This window comes from Trachypithecus francoisi, unplaced genomic scaffold, assembly GCF_009764315.1.
Source record: "Trachypithecus francoisi isolate TF-2019V2 unplaced genomic scaffold, Tfra_2.0 Lachesis_group11, whole genome shotgun sequence".
Classification (NCBI taxonomy): domain Eukaryota; kingdom Metazoa; phylum Chordata; class Mammalia; order Primates; family Cercopithecidae; genus Trachypithecus; species Trachypithecus francoisi.
The window spans coordinates 84,028,414-84,054,714 of record NW_022681456.1 but is presented as its reverse complement, the minus strand read 5'-3'; the positions used below and the strand labels follow the sequence as shown (position 1 = coordinate 84,054,714).

The 26,301-nt window shown below is 42.4% G+C and overlaps 1 protein-coding gene across 1 annotated transcript in view; it reads right to left on the bottom strand.

Moving 5' to 3' along the window:
- Positions 1-6,845: 6,845 nt before the first annotated feature.
- The window catches only part of FAM186A (family with sequence similarity 186 member A), a 76,061-nt gene continuing 56,605 nt past the window's right edge, over positions 6,846-26,301 (bottom strand). The window contains exons 6-9 of the mRNA XM_033222116.1: positions 13,987-14,179; positions 11,518-11,669; positions 10,082-10,267; positions 6,846-6,941 (exon numbers count right to left, since the gene is read on the bottom strand). Of these exons, the coding sequence (XP_033078007.1) occupies positions 6,920-6,941; positions 10,082-10,267; positions 11,518-11,669; positions 13,987-14,179 (553 nt within the window). The 3' untranslated portion in view covers positions 6,846-6,919. The remainder of the gene's footprint in view (positions 6,942-10,081; positions 10,268-11,517; positions 11,670-13,986; positions 14,180-26,301) is intronic.

The window sequence follows — 26,301 nt, the reverse complement described above, 5'->3', positions numbered from 1 at the left end:
ACTCCTGTTAGAACTCCTGTTATATGAATGTTGTAATATCTATGCCCATCTACCATATTTCTTTCTTTTTTTTTTTTAGACAGAGTCTTGCTCTGTCATGCAGGCTGGAGTACAATGGCACAATCTCGGCTCACTGCAACCTCCACCTCCCAGATATTGAAATAATTAATATCGATTATTAGTATTAATATGTATTATATTTATTAATATTAATAATTAATAGACTTGTTCCTAATATCCACCAGGGAGAGGATGATATTACTTTAAACATCACAAAAGGTGTACACACACCCAGTAATATTGTTTCAAATTTCTGCCCGAGAGGGGAGGATGAGACAGGCAATATGGCTGGGAGTAGACACACACCTGTGACAGAGCAAGTTTGTAAACTCTGATGAATCTTTTTTGCCAGAAGGAACAACTTCCCCATTCCCAGTAGTGGCAACATACCCTCCCTGACCCATGCTGTCATCAGCTTTTCCACCTCTGTCTGAGGAAATAAACCCTGCACTGCCTGAGACAACAGTGATGGCCTCCCCTGAGGAAGTTGCCAAGCAAGGTAATGTTGATTCTCCTCAGAATCCATCCCCAACACCCCTGTTTGCTTCTAGACCTATAACTAGACTAAAGTCCCAGCAGGCCCCTGGAGGTGAGGTTGAGAGTATGACCCACAAGGAGGTGCATTACACTCGAAAAGAACTGTTTGACTTCTCTAATTTATATAAAAAGAAATCTGGAGAACAGGCATGGGAATGGATATTAAGGGTATGGGATAATGGCGGAAGGAACATAGAGTTGGATCAAGCTGAATTTATTGATGTGGGCCCACTAAGTAGGGCTCTGCTTTTAATGTTGCAGCTCAGGGAGTTTAAAAAGGTTCTAAGAGTTTATTTGCTTGGTTAGCTGAAATGTGGATTAAAAGATGGCCCACTGTGAGTGAGATGGAAATACCTGATCTCCCTTGGTTTAATGTAGAGGAAGGGATCCAAAAGCTTAGGGAGATAGGGATGGTGGAGTAGATTAGTCACTTTAGACCTACTCATCCCAGCTGGGAGGGTCCAGAAGATATACCCTTGACCAATGCCTTGCGAAATAAATTTGTGAGGGCAGCACCTGCATTTTTGAAGAGGCATGTAATTGCTCTTCTCTGTATGTCAGATCTAATGGTGGGAACCACAGTCACTCAACTACAAAATTTAAAATACGATGGGAGTAATTGAATCCTAAGGTGGTAGGGGCCAAGTGGTAGCACTCAACCATCAAAGGCAAGGTGGGCGTAGCTACTGTGATGGACAGCAGAGAAAAAGTGGCAATCAGAATAGTCTGACTCATGTAGAGCTCTGGCATTAGCTAATTAATCACAGTGTTCCTAGAAGTGAAATTGATAGGAAGTCTACTGCATTCCTCTTATACAAACAGAAAACCTCTAGGTCAAATGGACAAAGGACTAATTTGAATTACAAAAACAGACAATTGGCCAGGTGTGGTGGCTCATGCCTGTAATCCCAGCACTTTGGGAGGCCAAGGTGGGCAGATGATCATTACTGGCCTTGCCAGCTGAAGGCAAATTGCTTCTTGTAGGCTTTATAGACAGGGATGGAGAAAAAGGCATTTGCCAAGTCAATGGCTGCATACCAGGTACTAGGAGATGTGTTAATTTAAACAGGCAGAAGACAGATGGATCATGGAGAGTGACAGTGGATTATCATAAGCTTAACAAAGTGGTGACTCCAATTGCAGCTGCTGTACCAGATGTGGTTTCACTGTTTGAGCAAATTAACACATCTCCTGGTACCTGGTATGCAGCCATTGACTGTCCATAAAGCCCACCAGAAGCAATTTGCCTTCAGCTTTACTGTCCTACCTCAGGGGTACATCAACTCTCTGACTTTGTGTCATACTCTTATTCATAGAGACCTTGATCACTTTTCACTGCTGCAAGATATCACACTGGTCAATTACATTGATGACATTATGCTGATTGGATCTGGTGAGCGAGAAGTAGCAAACACATTGAACTTACTGGTGAGACATTTGAGTGCCAGAGGATGGGAAATAAATCTGACTAAAACTCGGGGACCTTATACCTCAGTAAAATTTCTAGGGATCCAGTGGTGTGGGTCCTGTTGAAATATTCCTTCTAAGGTGAAGGATAAGTTGTTGCATTTGGCCCCTCCTACAACCAAGAAAGAGTCACAATGCCTAGTGGGCCTATTTGGATTTTGGGGGCAACACATTCCTCATTTGGGTATGTTACTGTGGTCCATTTATTGAGTGACCCAAAAGGCTGCCAGTTTTGAATGGGTTCCAGAACAGTAGAAGGCTCTGCAACAGGTCCATTCTGCTGTGCAAGCTACTCTGCCACTTGGGCCATATGACCCAGCAGATCCAATGGTGCTTGAGGTGTCCATGGCAGATAGGGATGCTGTTTGGAGCCTTTGGCAGGCCCCATGGGTGAATCACAGCAGAGGTCTCTAGGATTTTGGAGCAAGGTCCTGCCATCTTCTGTAGATAACTACTTTCTTTTTTTTTTTTTTTTGAGACGGAGTCTCGCTTTGTCGCCCAGGCTGGAGTGCAGTGGCTGGATCTCAGCTCACTGCAAGCTCTGCCTCCCGGGTTTACGTCATTCTCCTGCTTCAGCCTCCGGAGTAGCTGGGACTACAGGGGGCCGCCACCACGCCCGGCTAGTTTTTTGTATTTTTTAGTAGAGACGGGGTTTCACCGTGTTAGCCAGGATGGTCTCGATCTCCTGACCTTGTGATCTGCCCGTCTTGGCCTCCCAAAGTGCTGGGATTACAGGCTTGAGCCACCACGCCCGGCCTAGATAACTACTTTCATTTTGAGAGACAGCTCTTGGCCTGTTACTGGGCTTTGGTGGAAACTGAGCATTTGACTATGGGTCATCAAGTCACCATGTGACCTGAGCTGCCTATCATGAACTGGGTGCTTTCTGACCCATCTAGCTTTAAAATGGGTCATGCACAGCAGCATTTCATCATCAAATGGAAGTGGTATATACATGATTGGGCTCGAGCAAGTCCTGAAGGCACAAGTAAGTTACATGAGGAAGTGGCTCAAATGCCCATGGTCTCCACTCCTGCCACCCTGCCTTCTCTCCCCCAGCCTGCACTGGTGGACTCATGGGGAGCGCTCTATGGTCAGTTGACAGAGGAAGAGACTAGGGCCTGGTTCCAGATGGTTCTGTACAATATGCAGGCACCACCTGAAAGTGGACAGCTGCATCACTACAGCCCCTTTCTAGGACATCCCTGAAGGACAGCAGTGAAGGGAAATGTTCCCAGCAGGCAGAACTTCGAGCAGTGCACCTGGTTGTGCACTTTGCATAGAAGGAGAAATGGCCAGGTGTGTGATTATATACTGATTCATGGGCTGTAGCCAATGACTGGATGGTCAGGGACTTGGGAGAAGAATGATTGGAAAATTGGTGACAAAGAAATTTGGGGAAGAGATATGTGAATGGACCTCTCTGAGTGGTCACAAACTGCGAAGATATTTGTATCCCATGTGAGTGCTCACCAATGGGTGACCTTAGCAGAGGAGGAATTAAATAATCAAGTGGATAGGATGACCCGTTCTGTGGACACCACTCAGCCTCTTTCCCCAGCCACCCCTCTTATCCCCCAGTGGGCCCATGAACAAAGTGGCCATGGTGGCAGGGCTGGAGGTTATGCATGAGCTCCCACTCACCAAGGCTGATCTGGCTACGGCCACTGCTGAGTGCCCAATTTGCCAGCAGCAGAGGCCAATACTGAGCCCTCTATATGGCACCATTCCTCGGGGTGATCAGCCAGCTACCTGGTGTCAGGTTGATTATATTGGACCGCTTCCATCATAGAAAGGGCAGAGGTTTGTCCTCACTGGAATAGACGCTTACTTCAGATATGGGTTTGCCTATCCTGCATGCAGTGCTTCTGCCAAGACTACCATCTGTGAACTCACAGAATGCATTATCTACCATCATGGTATCCCACACAGCATTGCCTCTGACCAAGGCACTCACTTTACAGCTAAAGAAGTGCAACAGTGGGCTCATGCTCATGGAAATCACTGGTGTTACCGTGTTCCTCATCATCCTGAAGCAGCTGGGTTGAGAGCATGGTGGAATGGCCTTTTGAAGTCACAATTATAATGCCAACTAGGTGACAATACTTTGCAGGCTGGGGCAAAATTCTCCAAAAGGCCATGTATGCTCTGAATCAGTGTCCAATATATGGGATTGATTCTCCCATAGTTAAGATTCACAGGTCCAGGAATCAAGGTGGAAGGGGAAGCGGCACCACTCACCATCACCCCTAGTGATACACAGGCAAAATTTTTGCCTCTTCTTCCCACAACATTATGTTCTGCTGGGCCTAGAAGTCTTAGTTCCAGAGGGAGGAATGCTGCCATCAGGAGACAGAACAACGATTCCATTAAACTGGAAGTTAAGATTGCCACCTGGACACTTTGGGCTCCTCCTACCTTTAAGTCAACAGGGAGTTACAGTGTTGGCTGGGATGACTGACCCGGACTATCAAGATGAAATCTGAAATCAGTCTACTACTCCACAATGCAGATAAGGAAGAGTATGCATGGATATAGGAGATCCATTAGGGCATCTCTTCATATTTCCATGACCTGTGATTAAGGTCAATGGGAAACTACAATAGTCCAATCCAGGCAGGACTACAGATGGTCCAGATCCTTCAAGAATGAAGGTTTAGGTTACTCCATCAGGAAAAAAGCCATGACCTGCTGAGGTGTTTGCTGAAGGCAAAGGGAATACAGAATGGGTAGTAAAAGAAGGTAGTCATCAATACCAGCTACAACCATGTGACCAGCTGCAGAAATGAGGGCTGTAACTGTCATGAGTATTTCCTCCTTCTTTTGTTAAAAACATGTTTGTGTGTGTATATACTTGTACTAAGAAACTATTTTCATTTTATTTTCTTTTCCTTTATCATGTGACATAAGATTTATTGACTTCATATCAGCATTTAAGTATTGTTAACTTTATGTAATAGGATTTGGGTTGGGGATCAGTGCCTTTCCGGTTGTACAAGGGCTACTCGTATTACGTTAAGTGTAATTATGACATTATTGTTTTTATTTGAAGATTATGTATGCTCTCAGGAGATGTGTTCAAGTTGACAAGGAGTGGACTTGTGATGTTTAATACTGAGTATCAACTTGATTGGATTGAAGGATGCAAAGTACTGATCCTGCATGTGTCTGTGAGGGTGTTGCAAAGGAGATTAACATTTGAGTCAGTGGGCTGGGGAAGGCCCACCCACCCTTAACTGGGTGGGCACAATCTTATCAACTTGCAGTGAATATAAAGCAGGCAGAAAAATGTGAAAAGGAGAGAGATGAGAGACGGGCCTAGCCTCCCAGCCTACACCTTTCTCCCATGCCAGATGCTTCCTGCCCTTGAACATCAGACTCCAAGTTCTTCAGTTTTGGGACTTGGACTGGCTCTCCTTGCTCCTCAGCTTGTAGACAGCCTATTGTGCAACCTTCTGATTATGTAAGTTAATACTTAATAAACTCCCCTTTATATATATCCTATTAGTTCTGTCCCTGTAAGAGAAGCCTGACTAATACAATCCCCATGTTGGAAGCCTGGGCCTCCGCTGTACAGAATTATTGAGGAAGGAGAATAGGGTCTGGAGGCAGCAAACCTAAAGGCTGCACGCCAACTTCCTAGAACTAATTGGAAAGGAAACCCCTAACTTACCACACACCTAAGAAACAAAAGGACCAGAGGCTACTCCCTTTGACCTTTTTCTGTGAGGCAGATGGGAAATTGGCTGTCCTCAATGAATCAGACTGATTGCAGGCCAGTCTTTGTTTGCATTAAAGTATAACTTTGAGACCAGGCGTGGTGGCTCACGCCTGTAATCCCAGCACTTTGGGAGGCCAAGGCAGGTGGATCACCTCAGGCCGGGAGTTCGAGACTGCCTGACCAACATAGAGAAACACTGTCTCTACTAAAAATACAAAATTAGCCAGGCGTGGTGATGCATGCCTGTAAACCCAGCTGCTCGGGAGGCTGAGGCAGGAGAATTGCTTGAACCCAGGAGGTGGAGGTTCAAGAACTGAGATTGCTCCATTGCACTCCAGCCTGGACGAGAAGAGCGAAACTCCGTCTCAAATAAAAAAATAAAATAAAATAAGAAGAAGTATAAGTTTGTAACTTTACCCTAGCCTCTGATTGGGTGCTTTTTGCTGCAACCAATCAGACTGATTGCGAGCTGCCCCTTTATTTACATGGGATGAGCATGAAGTGATCAATAGGAAACTTCTAGAGGGTATTTGGACCCAAGAAGATTCTGTATCTGGGCCCTTGAGCAGCTGCTTGGGCCACTCCTGCGCTGTGGAGTGTACTTCCTCTGTTGCTTCATTCTTTCTTTGCTTTTCTGGGCGTTTTGCCCAATTCTTTGTTCAAAATGCCAAGAACCTGGACAACTTGTAGTCACAACCCTCTGGTGGTAACATTATTATTTCCCTTCATTACCAATCATAACCACCTTCTAATTCTTCTGGGGTTTTTGCTGGTTTTTAGTTTCCTTCATTACACTCATTTATTTCTTCATTCTGAGGTGTCTTCCGGTTTAGACTGGGGGAAGCAGACTGTGCCACTTTGCCATCATGTTAGGGGACCATAATTATGTCCCTTTCATGACTCAGCCTACCTCAGGGTTGTTGAAGCTTTGTGTTTCCAGTTATCTAGAGCAGAAGATACTCTTTCTTCATAGTAGTAGTCCAGAAATGAAGATGTTCAACCTGAAGAACTACAGGCAGAATATAAAAGCAAAGGAAACACAAAGCAATATATATGCACAAAAGAGAACAAAATAGGCATTTTACTGAAAGATATTGAAATGTACTTTGAACATGCTTGTATTTAATTTTACAGTCATTTGGGAATCTTCTTAACCCTGGAAATGAGACAAGAAAATTAGCCTCATTATAAATTGTTTTAAACACATTTGTGGGAATATAGGTGAGTCATAGGGAAAATAAGTGCCTCCAGAACTCACAAAGTTAAACTAGTAAAATCTATAGTAATCCTTTTGTTTGTTTGTTTGTTTGTTTTTGAGACAGGGTCTCCTACTGTCACACAGGCTGTAGTACAGTGGTGCCATCTCAGCTCACTGCAACCTCTGCTCCCCGGGCTCAAGCAATCCTCCCACCTCAGCCTCCCAAGTAGCTAAGACCACAGGTGCACACCACCGTACCTGGCTGGTTTTTTTGTACTTTTGGTGCAGACTGGGGTCTTGCCATGTTGCCCAGGCTGATCTTGAACTCCTGAACTCAAGCAATCTAAGTTCAGGAGTTCCTTGGCCTCCCAAAGTGCGGGGATTACAGGTGTGAGCCACTGTGACTGGCCTGTAATCCATATACATAAAGTTACCATAAAGGTGACAGAATGCCTCGAAGACCCAAAATCAGGAAGAAAAGGACTTGGCAATACCTTATTACTTATTAGACAGTATTCTTATACCTAAAGTTAGAACATGGCTTAAATATTGATAATTAATAATGGTTATTTCCAAGGATAGACCTGTCTGTATTTTTTAAATTTTCAGTGAACATGCATTACTTATGTAATTGGAAAAACCTGAATATTATTTTAATGGAATTTTCATAGGAAAATAATTACATAAATATACAAAGTACTGCAAAGATATTTGGTGTAGCATTGTTTGCAATGTAGGAAAATATCCAAATTTCTATCAGTAGGAGAACAATTCAATAAATTACGATATATCTATACAATGGGCCAGGTGTGCCTTTAATCCCAGCTACTTGGGAGACTAAAGCAGGAGAATCACTTGACCCCAGAAGTTCGAGGTTACACTGAGCTATGATTGTGTCACTGCACTGTAGCCTGAGTGACAGAGAAAGACCATGTCTTTAAAAACAAACAAAAACTACAGATATACAATGAATATCATGCAACCAACAAAATGATGATGTAGCTCTATATTTATTAGCATAGAAAAATTTCAAAGATGTACTGTTTAATGAAACATATAGTAAGTTTATTTTATTTTATTTTATTTTTTATTTTGAGACACAGTCTTTGTTGCCCAGGCTGAAGTGCAGTGGCGTGATCTCGGCTCACTGAAACCTCTGCCTCCCAGACTCAAGCCATTCTCATGCCTCGGCCTCCTGAGTAGCTGGGACTACAGGTATGTGCTACCATGCCCAGCTAATTTTTTATATTTTTAGTAGATACAGTGTTTTACCAAGTTGGCCAGGCTGGTCTCGAACTCCTGGCTTCAAGTGATCCACCTGCCTCAGTCTCTCAAAGTGCAGGATTACAGGCGTGAGCCACCACTCCTGGCCTCAAAGTAGGTTTTAAAACATATCCAGGCCGGGCACGGTGGCTCATGCCTGTAATCCCAGCCCTTTGGGAGGCCAAGGCAGGTGGATCACCTGAAGTCAAGAGTTCAAGACCAGCCTGGCCAACATGGTGAAACCTTGTCTCTACTAAAAATACAAACAAAATTAGCTGGGAGTGGTGGCATGCACCTGTAGTCTCAGCTACCTGGGGAGGCTGAGGAGAATCGCTTGAACCCGGGAGGCAGAGGTTTCAGTGAGCCAAGATTGCACTACTGCACTCTAGCATGGATGACAGAGGGAGACTCTGTCTTGAAAATAAATAAATAAAAATAAAATAGTAAACTGGAAATAAGAGTCTGCAGAGATTTAGCATGAGTAAGAAGTGGTTAGGTCAGAAGGATATCTGACACTTGAAGCTAGTAATGGAATGTAAGGAAAGTGAAACTTAAAAATTTATGTATTTCATCCCAAGCCCCTATAATCATTAAATTAGCAATATTATCCCTCAAAATAACCTAAATTAATTAGTTTAATCACTATAAAAGGGAAAATGGGAGACCAGAAAAAATGTTGCTTTCTGATTGTAACCTGAATCATGCTTATTCAACTTAATTGTTACATTTGGTTTAATAACTTTTTTTCCATAAACTCATGCTCATGATATATGTCTTTATACTGTATACATCAAATAGTAATATTTTTCCTAACGTTTTGCTGTATTATAGAATTTTAACTGTCTTATGGTGTCTGCCACCTGGACAAATTTGTGAATTAACACTACTTTTTTTTTTTGAGACAGAGTCTCACTCTATTGCCCAGGCTGGAGTGCAGTGGCACAATCTGGGCTCACTGCAACCTCCGCCTCTTGGGTTCCAGCAATTATCCTGTCTCATGCCCAGCTAATCTTGTATTTTAGTAGAGACAGGGTTTCACCATGTTGGCCAGGCTGGTCTGAAACTCCCGACCTCAGGTGATCCACCGGCCTTGGCCTCCCAAAGTGCTGGATTTACAGGCATGAGCCACCACACCTAGCCTAACACTACTTCTTACTTCAGGACTTAGATTTCACCAAAGTAAATCAGACTGCTCCTGTGAACTCTTTAAGATTAACAAAAGTTCAATTTTCTAAATTCCTGATTTTGAATATTAAATAATTATCTGTCCTGAAAGAGTTAATGCAGTCTCCAAAGCCCTTATTTCCTCTGGAATAATTTCCAATGGTGTAAGTGAGAATCTGGTTCAACAGATTTTGGAAATGTGGAGTCATCTCTTCAATATATCCTAGGAAATAAACACCTAATTTACTCAATTTGGGTCTAGATATGATAATTGCACTTAAGGTCATGTCACTGAATCATAATATGGAGAAAAACATTCTACAATGGTCTTTCTGGTATTTCTATTAGCAAATCCCTAAGGATAGGATTAAAAGTGGACCTATCTAGTGTTAGATTAGGTTCATGGTATTATAATTGGTTTTTTATTTATTTTATATTATTCAGTGATGACATCTACAGGCCTATGATGAGAAACACTAACAGACTAATGCTGAATTTACCTGTACTATTTTATGACTGGTGTCAGTCTAACCTCATACCAAACATTACTTTTGGTTGATATAGTACCAATTTCTCCTGTACTTGGTGCTACAGGAGAAAGTCAAGTTAGGGAACCAAAAGGTATATGATCAAAGGCCCAACTACCAGAGTGCTTCCAGTCCATAACTTACTGTGATTGGAGGGATGCAAGAGATTTTCGGAAGGTAGACTGCACTTCTAACTGAAGCAGCCTGGGAATATCTGGGTACCCACCCAGCTGGGCCCAGAGTGAATGCATAGATGTCTTCTCTGCTATTGGGTAGCTTGAAGTGGACAGATCAACATTCCAGATGGCCTCTGTCTGGTCCTCTGGTTGTCTACAGAATCAGAGAGCATAAGTTGGGAATGCCAAATTCTCCTGAGCTCCATAGCCCATCAAAATATATCCTTTCTCCCTTCTTCACTACCACCTCATCCTGTAATGCCCTCCCCTTGCACTAACCAGCATTAGCTATGCCCACTTTGACAGAGAGATGGATGAAAAAGCAGAATTTGCTGAGTTACCAAAGCTGCATTTTCATGACTTCACCTAGTAATCCATTTTACAACTACCATTTTAGCTTCATGGTGTAGAGAGACCACATAAATTTCCCCCTTCCTTCCCAAAGCTCCTGCCTCCTTAAAAAAAAAAAATAGAAGAAAAAAAGAAGATAATGCTTCTAAGTTTCTTTGTTAACTATTCTTAAAAGAATTAGTTTTTTAGTAAGAAAGACTCGGCCGGGCGCGGTGGCTCAAGCCTGTAATCCCAGCACTTTGGGAGGCCGAGACGGGCGGATCACGAGGTCAGGAGATCGAGACCATCCTGGCTAACACGGTGAAACCCCGTCTCTACTAAAATATACAAAAAATTAGCCGGGCGAGATGGCGGGCGCCTGTAGTCCCAGCTACTCGGGAGGCTGAGGCGAGAGAATGGCGTAAACCCGGGAGGCGGAGCTTGCAGTGAGCTGAGATCCGGCCACTGCACTCCAGCCTGGGCAACAGAGCAAGACTCCGTCTCAAAAAAAAAAAAAAAAAAAAAAGAAAGACTCTATTTTTAGAGGAACTCAAAATCCAATGTTAAATATTTAAGTAGAAATATATGTAAATTAACCTCTTGCCAACTTAGCTAAGGGAATTAATACTCCTTTTGTTTTGTTTTGTTTTGTTTTGTTTTGAGACAGTTTTGCTTTTGTTGCCCAGGCTGGAGTGCAATGGCACGATCTCGGCTCACCGCAACCTCGGCCACCCAGGTTCAAGTGATTCTCCTGCCTCAGCCTCCCAACTAGCTGGGATTACAGGCATGCGACACCATACCAGGCTAATTTTGCACTTTTTTTAGTAGAGACGGGGTTTCTCCATGTTAGTCAGGCTGGTCTTGAACTCCCAACCTCAGATGATCCACCTGCCTCGGCCTCCCAAAGTGCTGGGATTACAGGCGTGAGCCACCGTGCCCGGCCTAATATTCCTTTAGACTCTCCATTGCACCACTTGATAATTGTGGAGAAAGGGAAGTTCTTGGGCAGGGAAAAAAAATTAGGTCCCACATATCATCCAAACAAAGTTTAATATCAGTCTTTCTAGCACATACCTGAATTTCTTGAATATGTCAGAGGTTCTGTCCTCTTCCACTAGTAATTTTAAGAATGGCTTTTGAACAAATGTGGTAGAGGCAGGTATCTGCTTTTCTTCGATGATTAAGGGGATAGGTTGACTAAGATTCAATTCATATATCTTTTTGAGCTATAAAAAAATAGATCAGAAAAAGGAAACCATGAAAAGAGACAGAATCTTTAGAAGGGTCTTCAGAGCTGGCCCTACACTAAACTGTGACTTCTCCTTTTCCATGGATTTGCAAATCCTTTCCCTACTCCACCCACCTCCAACATGCTTCATTTCAAGAGGTGGCAGCTCTGCTACATAAAAACTTTGGTCCTACTTTTTTTTTTTTTTTTTTTGAGACGGAGTCTCGCTTTGTCGCCCAGGCTGCAGTGCAGTGGCTGGATCTCAGCTCACTGCAAGCTCCGCCTCCCGGGTTTATGCCGTTCTCCTGCCTCAGCCTCTCGAGTAGCTGGGACTACAGGCGCCCGCCACCTCGCCCGGCTAGTTTTTTGTATTTTTTAGTAGAGATGGGGTTTCACCGGGTTAGCCACGATGGTCTCGATCTCCTGACCTCGTGATCCACCCATCTCGGCCTCCCAAAGTGCTGGGATTACAGGCTTGAGCCACCACGCCCAGCCCACTTTGGTCCTACTTAAGCTCAAATCCTGGTCCTCTTATCTTCTTGCTGTGAGACTTTGGGATAGTTGCTTATCTACGCTTCTTTCTCCTCATTTCTAAAACAGGGATAATAACACAGAGTTGTTGTGAGAATTGTAAAACACAGTATAATATGGAAGCACTTTATAAATTGTGAATCAATATGCAACTGTAATAATAGCCAGCATTTACTAAATACTTACTGAATGTCAGACATTGAACTAAGCCCTTTCCATATATTAGCTGATTTGGTATTTGTAATAACCTTATGTGGTATGTATTATTATTACCCTTGTCTTACAGCAGGAGAATCTGAGGCTCAGAAAATGTAAGCAGCTTGCATAAAGTCACTTAGCTAGTATGTAGCTAGGCTGATTTGAACCCAGACAATCTGGTAGTGGAGCTAGCCATCTTGACCACCACGCTGATTCAGTGCAAAGTATTCATTCATATCTAACCTCTTATTCCTTTTGCTTTTTTTGTCTCCTTTCTCCAAGCCTTGACACCCATATCTCATCCTCTGGATTCTGGCTTCCCTGGCCCCAGACCCTTATTCCTCCTCTGAAATGCCCTAGGCATTGTGATTCCTGTTAGACAACGTATGTTGCTGCCAACCCATATTGCTTTACTCTATGTACATTGGCCATATTTGCCAAATCAAAAAAAGGAGCATATTCATTTTTTTTTACAAAGAGCTGTAATATTTAAAATATAACTGTTCTGGGCCGGGCACAGTGGCTCACGCCTGTAATCCCAGCACTTTGGGAGGCTGCCGTGGGTGGATCACTTGAGGTCAGGAGTCCAAGACCAGCCTGGCCAACATGGTGAAACCCCGTCACTACTAAAAATACAAAAATTAACCAGGCATGGTGGCGGGCACCTGTAATCCCAACTATTCAGGAGGGTGAGGCAGGAGAATCACTTGAACCCAGGAGGCAGAGGTTGCAGATCACACCACTGCACTCCAGCCCAGGCGACACAGTGAGAACTTGTCTCAAGAATAAATAACTAAATAATAAAATAAAATAAAATAAAACAGTTCTGGAAAATTTACAATATATGTTTGACTTGGATGAGAATTTGGATTAGAATCTGATGAGAAGCCTCTCTGTACCTTCCAAAGTAGCAAGTAAACTAATGTTATAAACTAATCGACGTTGAGAGAGAAGGATATACAGATATAGAATGTTTCTAGAACCACAGCTTGTAATATTTATTATTAGAACTCAGGCCAGGCATGGTGGCTTACACCTATAATCCCAACACTTTGGGAGGTCGAGGCGGGTGGATCACCTGAGGTCAGGAATTCGAAACCAGCCTGGCCAACATGGTGAAACACCATCTCTACTAAAAATATAAAATGTAGCTGGGTGTGGTGGTGGGCACCTGTAATCCCATCTAGTCAGGAGGCTGAATCAGGAGAATCGCTTGAACCCAGGAGGTGGAGTTTGCAGCAAGTCGAAATAGTGCCACTGCACTCCCTGGGAGACAGAGCAAGACTGTCTCAAAAAAAAAAAAAAAATGCCATTTGAAAGATGGAGGCAGAGATTGGAATTATGTGGCTACAAACTGAGGAATGCTAAGGATTGCCCAGAGCCACCACAATCTAGGAGAGAAGCATGCAACAGAATGCCCTCTCAGAGCTTCTAGAAGGAACCAACCCAGCAGACACCCTGATTTCACTAACTTCTGGCCCAGGAAAGTAATATAACATGATGTCTCCAGGTAAATGTCATTTACAAAGCTTACCGCTTTTATGTTTTTACAACATGCGGGAGAGAGGGAGTGGAAAGCAAGTTACCTGGTTGAATACATGTATCATTTTCTTCAGGCACTGATTCCGTTTCTGCCCTAGAGACTTCTGCTTCTCAGTCCAGACCTGCATCACCTTTTTCCCATAGTCATCAAGTCTGCTCAGCATCACGTGGAGGTTCCTGGCCTCATAGCCTTTCCCAGTATTTTGGATGGCTTTTAGTCGTTTCACTATGTTGTTCCTTGAAAAGATTAATAAGAATTAGAATGATAATAGTTGCAGACCCTACTTCAGCAAACTTGTCCTCAGTTTCTTTTTTTTGAAACAGAGTTTTGATCTTGTTGCCCAGGCTGGAGGTACCATGGCGCGATCTTGGCTCACTGCAACCTTCGCCTCCTGGATTCAAGAAATTGTCCTGCCTCAACCTCCCGAGTAGCTGGGACTACAGGCATGCACCACCACACCCGGCTAATTTTTGTATTTTTAGTAGAGATGGGATTTCTCCATGTTGGTCAGGCTGGTCTCAAACTTCTGACCTCATGATCCACCTGCCTTGGCCTCCTAAAGTGCTGGGATTATAGTCGTGAGCCGCTGAGCATGGTCTATTTTATTTTATTTTATTTTATCTTATCTTATTTTATTTTTCTGAGACAGAGTCTAACTCTGTTGCCCAGGCTGGAGTGCAGTGGCATGATCTTGACTCACTGCAACCTGTGCCTCACGAGTTCAAGTGATTCTCATGCCTCAGCCTCCCAAGTAGCTGGGAATACAGGCGTGCACCACCATGCCCAGCTAATTTTAGTATTTTTAGTAGAGATGGGGTTTTGCCATGTTGTCCAGGCTGGTCTTGAACTCCTGACCTCAAGCGATCCTCCTGCCACAGCCTCCCGAAATGTTGAGATTACAGGAGTGAGCCACTATGCCCGACCTGTCCTCAGTTTCTTTCAATTCTCTCATCATCCCCAGTAAGAGAAGGATGGGAAGCTTGCTTAAGAAGACTTTAATCCAGTTCCTATGAACGAACCTTCAAAAATCTGTATGATATCAAAATTTTCATTAAGTCTTTACCAAGTTTCCAGTGTTAAAATAGTGTTGCTTACAATTATTTTAATATATTTTAAAAGTTATGCCAGGTGAAGTAGCTCACACCGGTAATCCCAGCACTTTGGGAGGCTGAGGTGGGAGGATCGCTTGAGGCCAGGAGTCTGCAACCAGCCTGGACAATATAGTAAGACTCCATCTCTACAAAATAAAAATAGCTGGACATGGTGGCACAGACCTGTAGACACAGCCACTCAGGAGCCTGAGGTGAAAGGCTTGCTTGAACCTAGGGAGTTCGAGCCTGCAGTGAGTTATGATCATGCCACTATATTTGCCTTTTTGTTAAGGGCAAGACTCCAGCTCTTAAAAAAATAGTTAAACATGGCTATTTGTAATAAAAATTACCTTAGGGAATAAGATAGATCATTTTTTCATAGGTATAGATATGTGTAAGACACATAGAAGGTAAGGCCAGGCGTGGTGTCTCACGCCTGTAATTCCAGCAGTTTGGGAGGCCAAGGCAGGTGGATCACAAGGTAAGGAGTTCAAGACCAGCCTGGCCAACATGGTGAAATTCCATCTCTACTAAAAACACAAAAATTAGCCAGGCGCAGTGGCAGGCGACTGTAATCCCAGCTACTCGGGAGGCCGAGGCAGGAGAATCGCTTGAACCTGGGCAACAGAGGTTGCAGTGAGCGGAGATCGTGCAATTGCACTCCAGCCTGAGCAACAGAGTGAGATCCCGTCTCAAAAAAAAAAAAAAAAATGACACATAGAAAGTACTTAATACAATTAGGGAAAAGACAGCGTCCTTGCCTTCAAAAGCACTTATAATCCAGAATAGGAGACTAAGTTACTTGCAAAAAAAAAAAAGAAATAGAATAAATGCTAAATAGAAATATAAACAGGCTGCAGGAGCAAAAAGGAAAGCATAATTAATTCTGGTAAGAGTAATAAGGCCAGGCGCAGTGGCTCATGCCTGTAATCCCAGCACATTGGGAGGCCGAGGTGGGCAGATCATAAGGACAGGGGCTTGAGACCAGCCTGGCGAACATGGTGAAACCCTGTCTCTACTAAAACATACAAAAATTAGCTGGGTGTGGTGGTGGGTGTCTATAGTCACAGCTACTCGGGAGGCTGAGTCAGGAGAATCACATGAACCTGGGAGATGGAGGTTGCATTGAACAGAGATCGCATCATTGCACTCCAGCCTGGGTGACAGAGTGAGACTCTGTCTCAAAAAAAAAAAAAAGAGTAATAAAGAAACCTTTATAGGAAGATGTCAAGCAGAATTTTGAGGGACAGTCATAAAAAGATTCTCCCTTTCTCTCTCTCTCCCCACTGCCCTCCTATAATGTATTCCACCACATTTTGGTGGTCCTAAATAGAGTTTTGCCATCCTCATTCTACAGGAGAGGAAAAGAAATCTCAGCAAAGTTAAATATTTTTTCTAATGTCCCATAAATGATAAATGGTAGATTTGGGAAGCAAGCCCAAATCTTCTTTCTTCCATAATGCCAATATTTCTCAAGGTGCGGACTCTGATCACCTAGACTGAATCACATGGGGGAGACGGGTGGGGTGCTTGTTGAAAATGCAGGTTCCAAGGTACTTCTCCATACCTTTTGAATCAAAATATTAGTGGTAGGCTTCAGGAATCTGCATTTTAAAATCTCAGGTAACTCTTACTTTACTAAAGTTTGAAAACCATTGTGCTTACGAACAGAATAGGGAAGAAGGGGATGAGGAAGTCCAGGTGGAGAAATCCTATAAATAAAGGTAAGAAAACGAAAGTTCTATTTTGAGAGTGATGAGTAGTCTGGGGTTTTTGACCACAGATATGTGAAAGGATATAGTGGGGGATGAGACTGGAATGGTTGGATTATGAAAGGCTTTAAAAGATATGTTAAGGAGTTTGGATCTTCTCTTTTTTTTTTCTTGGTAGATGATGGGGACTCATCAAAGATATTTTTCTGAATGTATGTATTTTATATATACTATATATAAATACTATAATACTACTATATAATGAATACTTTAGAACCTACTATATATGGATCATTTAATACTTAAATTATTATCTTTGTATTTAATATTTAAATGTATTAGATTTTTTAATTTTCCAATAAGCCTCTTCACACCAAATATTTCCTGACATTTTTCTGTCTAATTACACAGGCTTTTGAGATTTCTTTACATTTTTTCTTACTGAAATTTCTTTACATTTTTTCTTACTGAAATCATATTTCACTGCTTGGAAAAGTTTAGTTTAACTTCAAACTTAGGGACTTTATTGTTGGATGTAGTTTTAGAGATAATTCTTTTTTTTTTTTTTTTTCCTGACAGGGTCTCTCTTTGTCACCCAGGTTGCAGTGGCACGATCTTGGCTCACTGCAGCCTTGACTTCGTGAGCTCAAGTCATCCTCCTGCCTCAGCCCCCTAAGTAGCTGGACTACAGGCACACCATCAGGTCCGCCAATTTTTTTTTTTTTTTTTTTTTTTTGATAGAGATGGGGTTTCACCATGTTGCCCAGGCTGGTCTTTAACTCCTGGGACCAAGTGATCTGCCCACCTTAGTTCCCAAAGTGCTGGGATCATACACATGAGCCTGGTGAGATAATTCTTTTTTAATAATCTGAAGGCTGAGCGCGGTGGCTCATGCCTGTCATCCTAGCACTTTGGGAGGCTGAGGCGGGTGAATAACAAGGTCAAGAGATCAAGACCATCCTGGCCAACATGATGAAACCCCGCTTCTACTAAAAATACAAAATTTAGCTGGGCGTGGTGGCGAGTGCCTGTAGTCCCAGCTACTCGGGAGGCTGAGGCAGGAGAATTCCTTGACCCTGGGAGGCGGAGGTTGCAGTGAGCCGAGATGGCGACACTGCACTCCAGCCTGGCAACAGAGCAAAACTCCGTCTAAAAAAAAAAAAAATCTGAATATTCAATCCAGTAGTAAACATGGGGGTATCGTACTATTTAAAAGCCTATATCTAGAATCATGGCTGTTCATCCTCCTTACATTTTGTTTCCACTCTCTTAGCCCATCCCACTTATGTTGATAAAACATTGCCCTGTCCTAAGGAACACTGATTTTTAGATGGAGATTCTTTACATTTACTGAGTATCTACTATGGTAATACTACAACTGTACTATATATGTTATTTTATTTAACCCTTTCAACCTTTTATTTGTTTTATTTTATTTTATTTTATTTTGAGACAGAGTTTCTCTCTTGTTGCCCATGCTGGAGTACAATGGTGTAATCCCAACTCACTGTAACCTCCGCCTCCCAGGTTCAAGCAATTCTTCTGCCTCAGCCTCCTGAGTAGCTGACATTACAGGCTGTACCACCACGCCCAGCTAATTTTTGTATTTTTAGCAGAGACGGTGTTTCACCATGTTGGCCAGGCTGGTCTCGAACTCCTGACCTCAGGTGATCCACCCACCTCAGCCTCCCAAAGTGCTGGGATTACAGGCTTGAGCTACTTCACCTGGCATAACTTTTAAAATATATTAAAGACCATGCCTGGCCTCAACCATTATTTGAAGTAAATATTATTATATCCATTTTACATGCAGCACATTTAAGCCTCAGAGAAGTTCTGGAAATTTGAACTAAGATCTGCCTGACTTCAAAGCCTATGTTTAAGAGAAAGCATGATTAGGATTTGAATATAAAAGCCATGACGGTTATTACTTTAAGACAATGTAGTACAATAGGTAGTAGAGTATACTATCGACTTTGGAAATGGATTTTTAAAAATTCACTTCTACCATTTACTAGCTGTGTGATTTGGGCCAATAGGATGAACTTTCTGAACCTGATTCCCATTATTCCAGTTAAATGCAATAATATATCTGAAGTTCCTGTTTGTTGTAGATGCATTATAAGCCCCTGTATGCACATAACTAAATTTACATAATTTATTTTCATTTAGTTTCTCCTTGTCCATACAATGTTTCCTCAAACAATTCCAGATTAGATTAGCATGATGCTCCTACAAAATGTATATTTCCTTTAGTCTATCTGTTTTTACTGTTTCAAGACTGTAGTAATTTTTTTTTTTTTGAGACAGGGTCTCACTGTGTTGCCCAGGCTGGAGTGTAGTGGTGCATCCACGGCTCACTGCAACCTCAACCTCTCAGGCTCATATGATCCTCTCACTTCAGCCTACCAAGTAGCTGGGACCACAGGCATACATACCACCACGCCTGGCTAATGTTTATAATTTTTGTAGAGACAGGGTCTCACTATGTTGCCCAGGCTGGTCTCGAACTCCAAGGCTCAAGCAGTTCCTCCACCTTGGCCTCCCAAAGTGCTGGGATTACAGGTGTACGCCACCAGACTGGGCTGATTTTACTTTTTATTTAGACTCCACCAGCTTGCCTGGCATGGATGCCTTTGTTTAGTAGGAGTTACACTGTTGATATATCACCTTAGCATAGAATCCTTTTAAAACAACTGTGAATATTTTCCTAGTAATTCTACTCTCAGCCTTATATTCTTTCAAAACATTTAGATGGATGCCACCTAGTCCTAATTTATGCCTCTGTATGAGCTTTACTCTTCTTAAATCTGTCTTCCACATTACTGGTATTTTACTTCCCTTGCTAATAATTCTTTAGTTATCCTCTATTAGGTACAGAATGAAATACAAGTTCCTTAGCACATGATTTAGGATTCTTTTTTATCTTGCCTCTCTTTTATCTTTCCAGTCTCATCTCTTACTACATTTTGCTTATTCTTTGTGTTCCAAGTACCAGCAACAAAGTACTTTACACACACACACACACACACACACACACACACACAGAGCTTCTTCTTGCTGCCTTTCTTTACTCTGCTACACTCTCTGACTTCTCTGTTTTACTGACTTTTTCTTTTTTTGAGACAGTCTTACTCTGTCACCAGGCTGGAGTGCAGTGGTGCGATCTCAGTTCACTGCAACCACCGCCTCCTGGGTTCAAGTCTCCTGCCTCAGCCTCCCAAGTAGCTAGGGTTACAGGAACCCGCCACCGTGCCTGGCTAATTTTTTTATTTTTAGCAGAGACAGAGTTTCACCATGTTGGCCAGGCTGCTCTCAAACGTATGACCTCAGGTGATCCGCCTGTCTTGGCCTCCCAAAATGCTGGGATTACAGGCGTGAGCCACCGCGCCCGGCTCATCTTTTCTAATTCTACATCTTCCCTGTTGCCTCTTCTCAGATATATTTCACCGATCATGTGGGAATACAATTCTAAAACCATATTTTAGCACTTAACTGTAGAGTTCTTCACTTACAGAGGTTCTACAGAAATCTTTATTCAAAAGCAGTTTATATTACTGTAATATTTTTCTCTCACATGTAATATTAGAATCTTCTTGACCTAGCCATCCTTGTCATAAAAGTTTTAATCTGTCAGTATTTTATTTGTTGTTGCATCTGTCTGTGATTTTTTTATTATAACATTAAATATTAGAGAAAGGTTTCTGAAAAAATGAATTGATCCTCAATGGGATTAAGGTTATGATTGTATAAAGTCATATTTTTAAATGATTTTACTGAGACAGGTCAGATTATGCCACTTAGGTTCTCAAAGTCTTCAATAAATCTAAACGAATCATAAAAATTGAGAAAGCGACGTGGCACAGTGGCTCACACCTGTAATCCCAGCACTTTGGGAGGCCGAAGTGGGCAGATCATGAGGTCAGGAGTTCGAGACCAGCCTGGCCAACATGGTGAAACCCTGTCTCCACTAAAAATACAAAAATTAGCCGGGCATAGTGATGTGCGTCTGTAATCCCAGCTACTCAGGAGGCTGATGCAGGAGAATTCCCTGAACCCAGGAGGTGGAGGTTGCAGTGAGCTGAGATTGTGCCACTGCACTCTAACCTGGGCAACAGAGCAAGACTTCGTCTCGAAAAAAAAATTTGAGAGAAAGTTGTTGAAGAATTCCCTTCAAAAAGTACTAAGCCAGTATAATATCATAGGGGAAATCTGCCAAACCTTATAAGAACAGCTGATTCTACTATTAAATTGTTTCAGAGCACAAAAGATAAACTTCCACATTTTTTAATGATGCAAGCTTAAAATTATACCAAAACTTGACAAAGATAATACCATAAGAAGTAAACTGCCTGCCAAACTTAACTAATGAATACGAATGAGAAAAATCTTTAATAAAATATACTGATTCTACAATATATTCAAAGAAGGAAAAAAAATAGCCAGGCATTGTGGCGGTGTGCCTGTAATCCCAGCTACTCTGGAGGCTGAAACAGGCTGATGCAAGAGAATTGCTTGAACCTGGGAGACAGAGTTTGCGGTAAGCTGAGATCATGCCACTGCACTCCAGCTTGGGCAACAGAGCGAGACTCTGTCTTAAAAAAAACAAAAACGAAAAAAAACAAAGAAGGTTACATGTAGAACAAATAGGATTTATATCAGGAATACAATGATGGTTTAATATAATTATATTAATAGAACTAACGGGAAAAAAATCTCCTTTTTTTTTTTGGAGACAGAATCTTGCTCTGTTGTCCAGGCTGGAGTGCAGTGGCATGATCTCGGCTCATTGCAACCTCTGCCTCCTGGATTCAAGCAATTCTCCAGCCTCAGCTCTACTATAGGTGCATGCTACCACATCCGGCTAATTTTGTTTTGTTTTGTTTTGTTTTGTTTTTGTATTTTTAGTAGAGATGGGGTTTCACCACGTTAGCCAGGATGGTCTCGATCTCCTGAGATAGTGATCTGCCTGCCTCAGCCTCCTAAAGTACTGGGATTACAGGCGTGAGCCACTGCTTCCAGCCTTTTTTTCTTTTCTTTTTTTTTTTTTTTTTGAGACAAGGTCTCGCACTGTCACCCAGGGTGGAGTGCAGTGGCACGACATGAGCATAACTCACCATAACCTTGAACTCCTGGGCTCAAGCAGCCCTCCTGTCTCAGTCTCCCAAGTAGCTGGAACTACAGGTGCACACCACCAAGACTAGATAATTTTTTTTTTTTAATGATGGAGTCAGGCTGGGTACAGTGGCTGACAACTGTAATCCCAGCACTTCGGGATGCCAAGGTGGCAGAATCATTTGAGCCTAGGAATTCAAGACCAGCCTGGGCAACAGGAGACCCTATCTTAAAAAATTTAAAAATTAGCCAGGTGTAGTGGTATGTGCCTATTGTCCCAGCTACTGGCGAGGTTGAAGTGGGAGGATAGCTTAAACCTGGGAAGTTGAGACTGCAGTGAACTCTGATTATGCCACGGCACTCCAGCATGGGCAACATAGCGAGACCCTATCTCAGGAGGAAAAAGACGGGGCCCCCATATGTTGCTCAGGCTGGTCTTGAAACTCCTGGCCTCAAGCAATCCTCTCGCCTCAGCTTCCCAAAGTGCTATGATTACAAGCATAAGCCACCTTCCCAGCCCACATTTTCTTTAATACATGTGAAAATAAAGTATTCAAATCACATTATTTAACAAAATTGAACATTCAGGGTTTTTTTTGTTTGTTTGTTGTTGTTGTTGTTTTTTGTTTGTTTGTTTGTTTTTGAGACAGAGTCTCGCTCTGTTGCCCAGGCTGGAGTGCAGTGGTGCAGTGGTGCAATCTTGGCTCATTGCAACCTCTGTCTCCCAGGCTCAAACAATTATCATGCCTCAGCCTCCTGAGTAGCTGGGACTACAGCGAACCCAGCTAATCCGTGGGTTTTTGTGTTCTCTTTTTTTTTTTTTTGAGATGGAGTCTCACTCCATCACCCAGGCTAGAGTGCAGTGGTACAATCTCGGCTCACTGCAACCTCCACCTCCCGGGTTCAAGCCATTCTCCTGCCTCAGCCTCCAGAGTAGCTGGGACTACAGGCGCCCACCATCACACCCAGCTAATTTTTTGTATTTTTAGTAGAGACAGGGTTTCACCGTATTAGCCAGGATGGTCTTGTTCTCCTGACCTTGTGATCTGCCTGCCTTGGCCTCCCAAAGTGCTGGGATTACAGGTGTGAGCCACCATATCCGGCCTTTTTTTTTTTTTTTTTGGTAGAGATGGGGTTTCACCATGTTGGCCAGGCTGGTCTTGAACTCCTAGATTCAAGTGATTCACCCACCTTGGCCTCCCAAAGTGCTGGGATTACAGGATAAGCCACCACACAGGATAAGCCACCACACCCAGCCAATCTTTTTTGTTTTTTTGTTTTTATCACATTGAATTTGGTTTAATTCAACTTTTCTTTTTTAGTTTAGTAAGTTCAACTTTTATTTTAGATTCCGAGGTAACATATGCAGGTTTGTTACATGGTTATATTGCGTGATGCTGAGGTTTGGGGTACAAATGATCCCATCATGCAGGTTATGAGCATAGTACCCAATAGGTAGTTTTTCAACCCTTGTCCCAATTCCTCTCTCCCCTACTAGTGGTCCCCAGTGTCGTTCCCATCTTTACATCCCTGTGCACCCAACATTTAGCTCCCATTTATAAGCAAGAATGTCGGTATTTGGTTTTCTGTTCTTCTATTAATTTGTTTAGGATAATGGCCTCAAACCGCATCCATTTGCTGCAAAGGACATGATTTTATTCTTGTTTATGGCAGCATAGTATTTCATATGTTGTATATATGCCACATTTTCTTTATCCAGTCCACCACTGATGTGTACCTAGATTGAGTCCATGTCTTTGTGAATAATGCTGCAATGAACAGACAAGTGCACGTGTCTTTTTGGTAAAATAATTTATTTTCCTTTGAATATATACCCAGAAATGGGATTGCTGGGTCAAGTGGTAGTTCTATTTTAAGTTCTTTGAGAAATCTCAGCTGGGCATGTTGTCTCATGCCTATAATCCCAACATTTTGGGAGGCTGGGGCAGGAGAATAGCTTGAGCCCAGGAGTTCAAGACTAGCCTGGGAAACATAGTAAGACCCTATCCCTACAAAAAATTAAAAATTAAAAAATTAGCCAGGCGTGATGGCATAGGCCTGTAGTCCCAGCTACTCAGAAGCTGATATGGGAAAATTGCATGAACCCAGGGGATATAGACTGCAGTGAGCCATCATTGCGCTGGGCAAGAGAGTAAGACCATGTCAAAACACAAAACAAGGCCAGGCGCGGTGGCTCACACCTGTAATCCCAGCACTGTGTGAGGCCAAGGCGGGCCGATCACCTGAGGTCAGGAGTTCGAGACCAGCCTGACCAATATGATGAAACTCTGTCTCTACTAAAAATACAAAAATTAGCCAGGCGTGGACAACAAGAGCAAAACTTTGTCTAAAAAACAAAACAAAACGAAACATCACCACCACCACAAAAACAAGAAATCTTCAAACTACTTTCCACAGTGGCTGAGCTAATTTACATTCCCATTAACAGCGGATAAGCATTCCTTTTCTCTGCAGCCTTGCTAACAGATGTTAGCAAGACTGAGGCAGGAGAATGGCTTGAACCCAGGAGGCAGAGGTTGCAGTGAGGTGAGATCGTGCCACTGCACTCCAAGCTGGGCAACAGAGCAAAAACTCTGTCTCTAATAAATAAATAAAAAGAAAAAAGAAACAGAATGGTATTTGCTAGGTTTTCTTCTAGGATTTGTATAGTTTGAACTCTTACATTTAAATCTTTAATCCATCTTGAGTTAATTTTTGTATATGGTGAAAGGTAGGGATGCAATTTCATTCTTCTGCATATGGCCAGCTGTCCCAGCATCATTTATTGGATAGAGAGTCCTTTCCTCATTGCTTATTTTTGTTGACTTTGTCCATGATTAGATGGTTGTGGGTATGGGGCTTTATTTCTGGGTTCTCTATTCTGTTCCATTGGTCTATGTGTCTGTTTTGTACCAGTACAATGTTGTTTCAGTTACTGCAGCCTTATAGTATAGTTTGAAGTTGGATAATGTGATATGCCTCCAGCTTTGTTGTTTTTGCTTAGGATGGCTTTGGCTATTTGGGCTCTTTTTTGGTTCCATATGAATTTTAGAATAGTTTTTTCTTATGTAGTGAAAAATGACATTGATAGTTTAATAAGAACATCACTGAATCTGTAGATTGCTTTGAACAGTATTATATCGTGCCATTGCACTCCAGCCTGGGGGACAAGAGTGAGATTTTGTCTCAAAAAGAAAAAAAAAAAATACAAAAGCCAGGTGTGGTGGCATGTGCCTATAGTCCCAGCTACTCAGGAGGCTGAGGTAGAAGGATTGCTTGAGTCTGGGAGGCAGAGGTTGCAGTGAGCCAAGATTGCACCACTGCACTCCAGCTGGGTGACAAAGCCAGACCCTGCCAAAAAATAAAAGAAGAAAGAAAGAAAGAAAAAAGAAGAAAGAAAGAAAGAAAGAGAGAGAAAGAAAGAAAGAAAAGAAAGGAAGGAAGGAAGGAAGGAAGGAAGGGCGGACAATGAAAATATGTTTGTAATGCTTTAATATAGTAAGATGGCTGCATACAAAATTGAGTCTCCATTTACAATAGCAACAATAACAAAAATAAACACTTAGAATATGCAAGAACTAGATGAAAACTTTAAGATGCTCTTTTTTTTTTTTTTTTTGAGACTGAGTCTCGCGCTGTTGTACAGAATGGAGTGTAGTGGTGGCGCCATCTCAATTCACTGCAACCTCTGCCTCCCGGGTTCAAGCAATTCTCCTGCCTCAGCCATCCACGTATCTGGGATTACAGGCATACGCCACCATGCCCAGCTAATTGTTGTCTTTTTATTAGAGACAGGGTTTCACCATGTTGGCCAGGTTGGTCTTGAACTCCTGACCTTGGGTGATCTGCCCACCTCAGCCTCCTAAAATGCTGTAAGATTACAGGCGTGAGCCACTGTGCCCAGCCCTGTATCTGTTTTATACATTTATTTAAACATACAAAAATCAAAATTTTGTGCATATGTGTTCACACATGCACACACACACACACAAACACACACACACACACACACACACACACACACACACATAACCTGAACAACAACAACAAAAAGATGTATAATTGGCCTGGGTGACAGAGTGAGACTCTGTCTCAAAAAAAAAGAAAAAAGAGAGAGATACCATATTCTTGGATAGGAAGACTATATTAGCGAAGATAAGCTAGGTTTTGCTGTTTTAATAAAACTCCCAAGCCTCAGTGGCTTAAAACAACAAAAAATTCACTTGTTGCTCATACTACGAATCCATCATGGCTTGGCAGGGAGTGAACTTCACTGTATTCTTTCAGGGACATGTTTAAAGGAACAACAATCACCTTGAACATTGTGGGTTATTATGCCAGAGGAAAAAGAAACTCTGTAGGTCATCAAACCAACAATGACAAGCTCAGCACAGAAATAACATCAATTCTGCTCACATCTCTTTGACAAGTGCTGGCAAA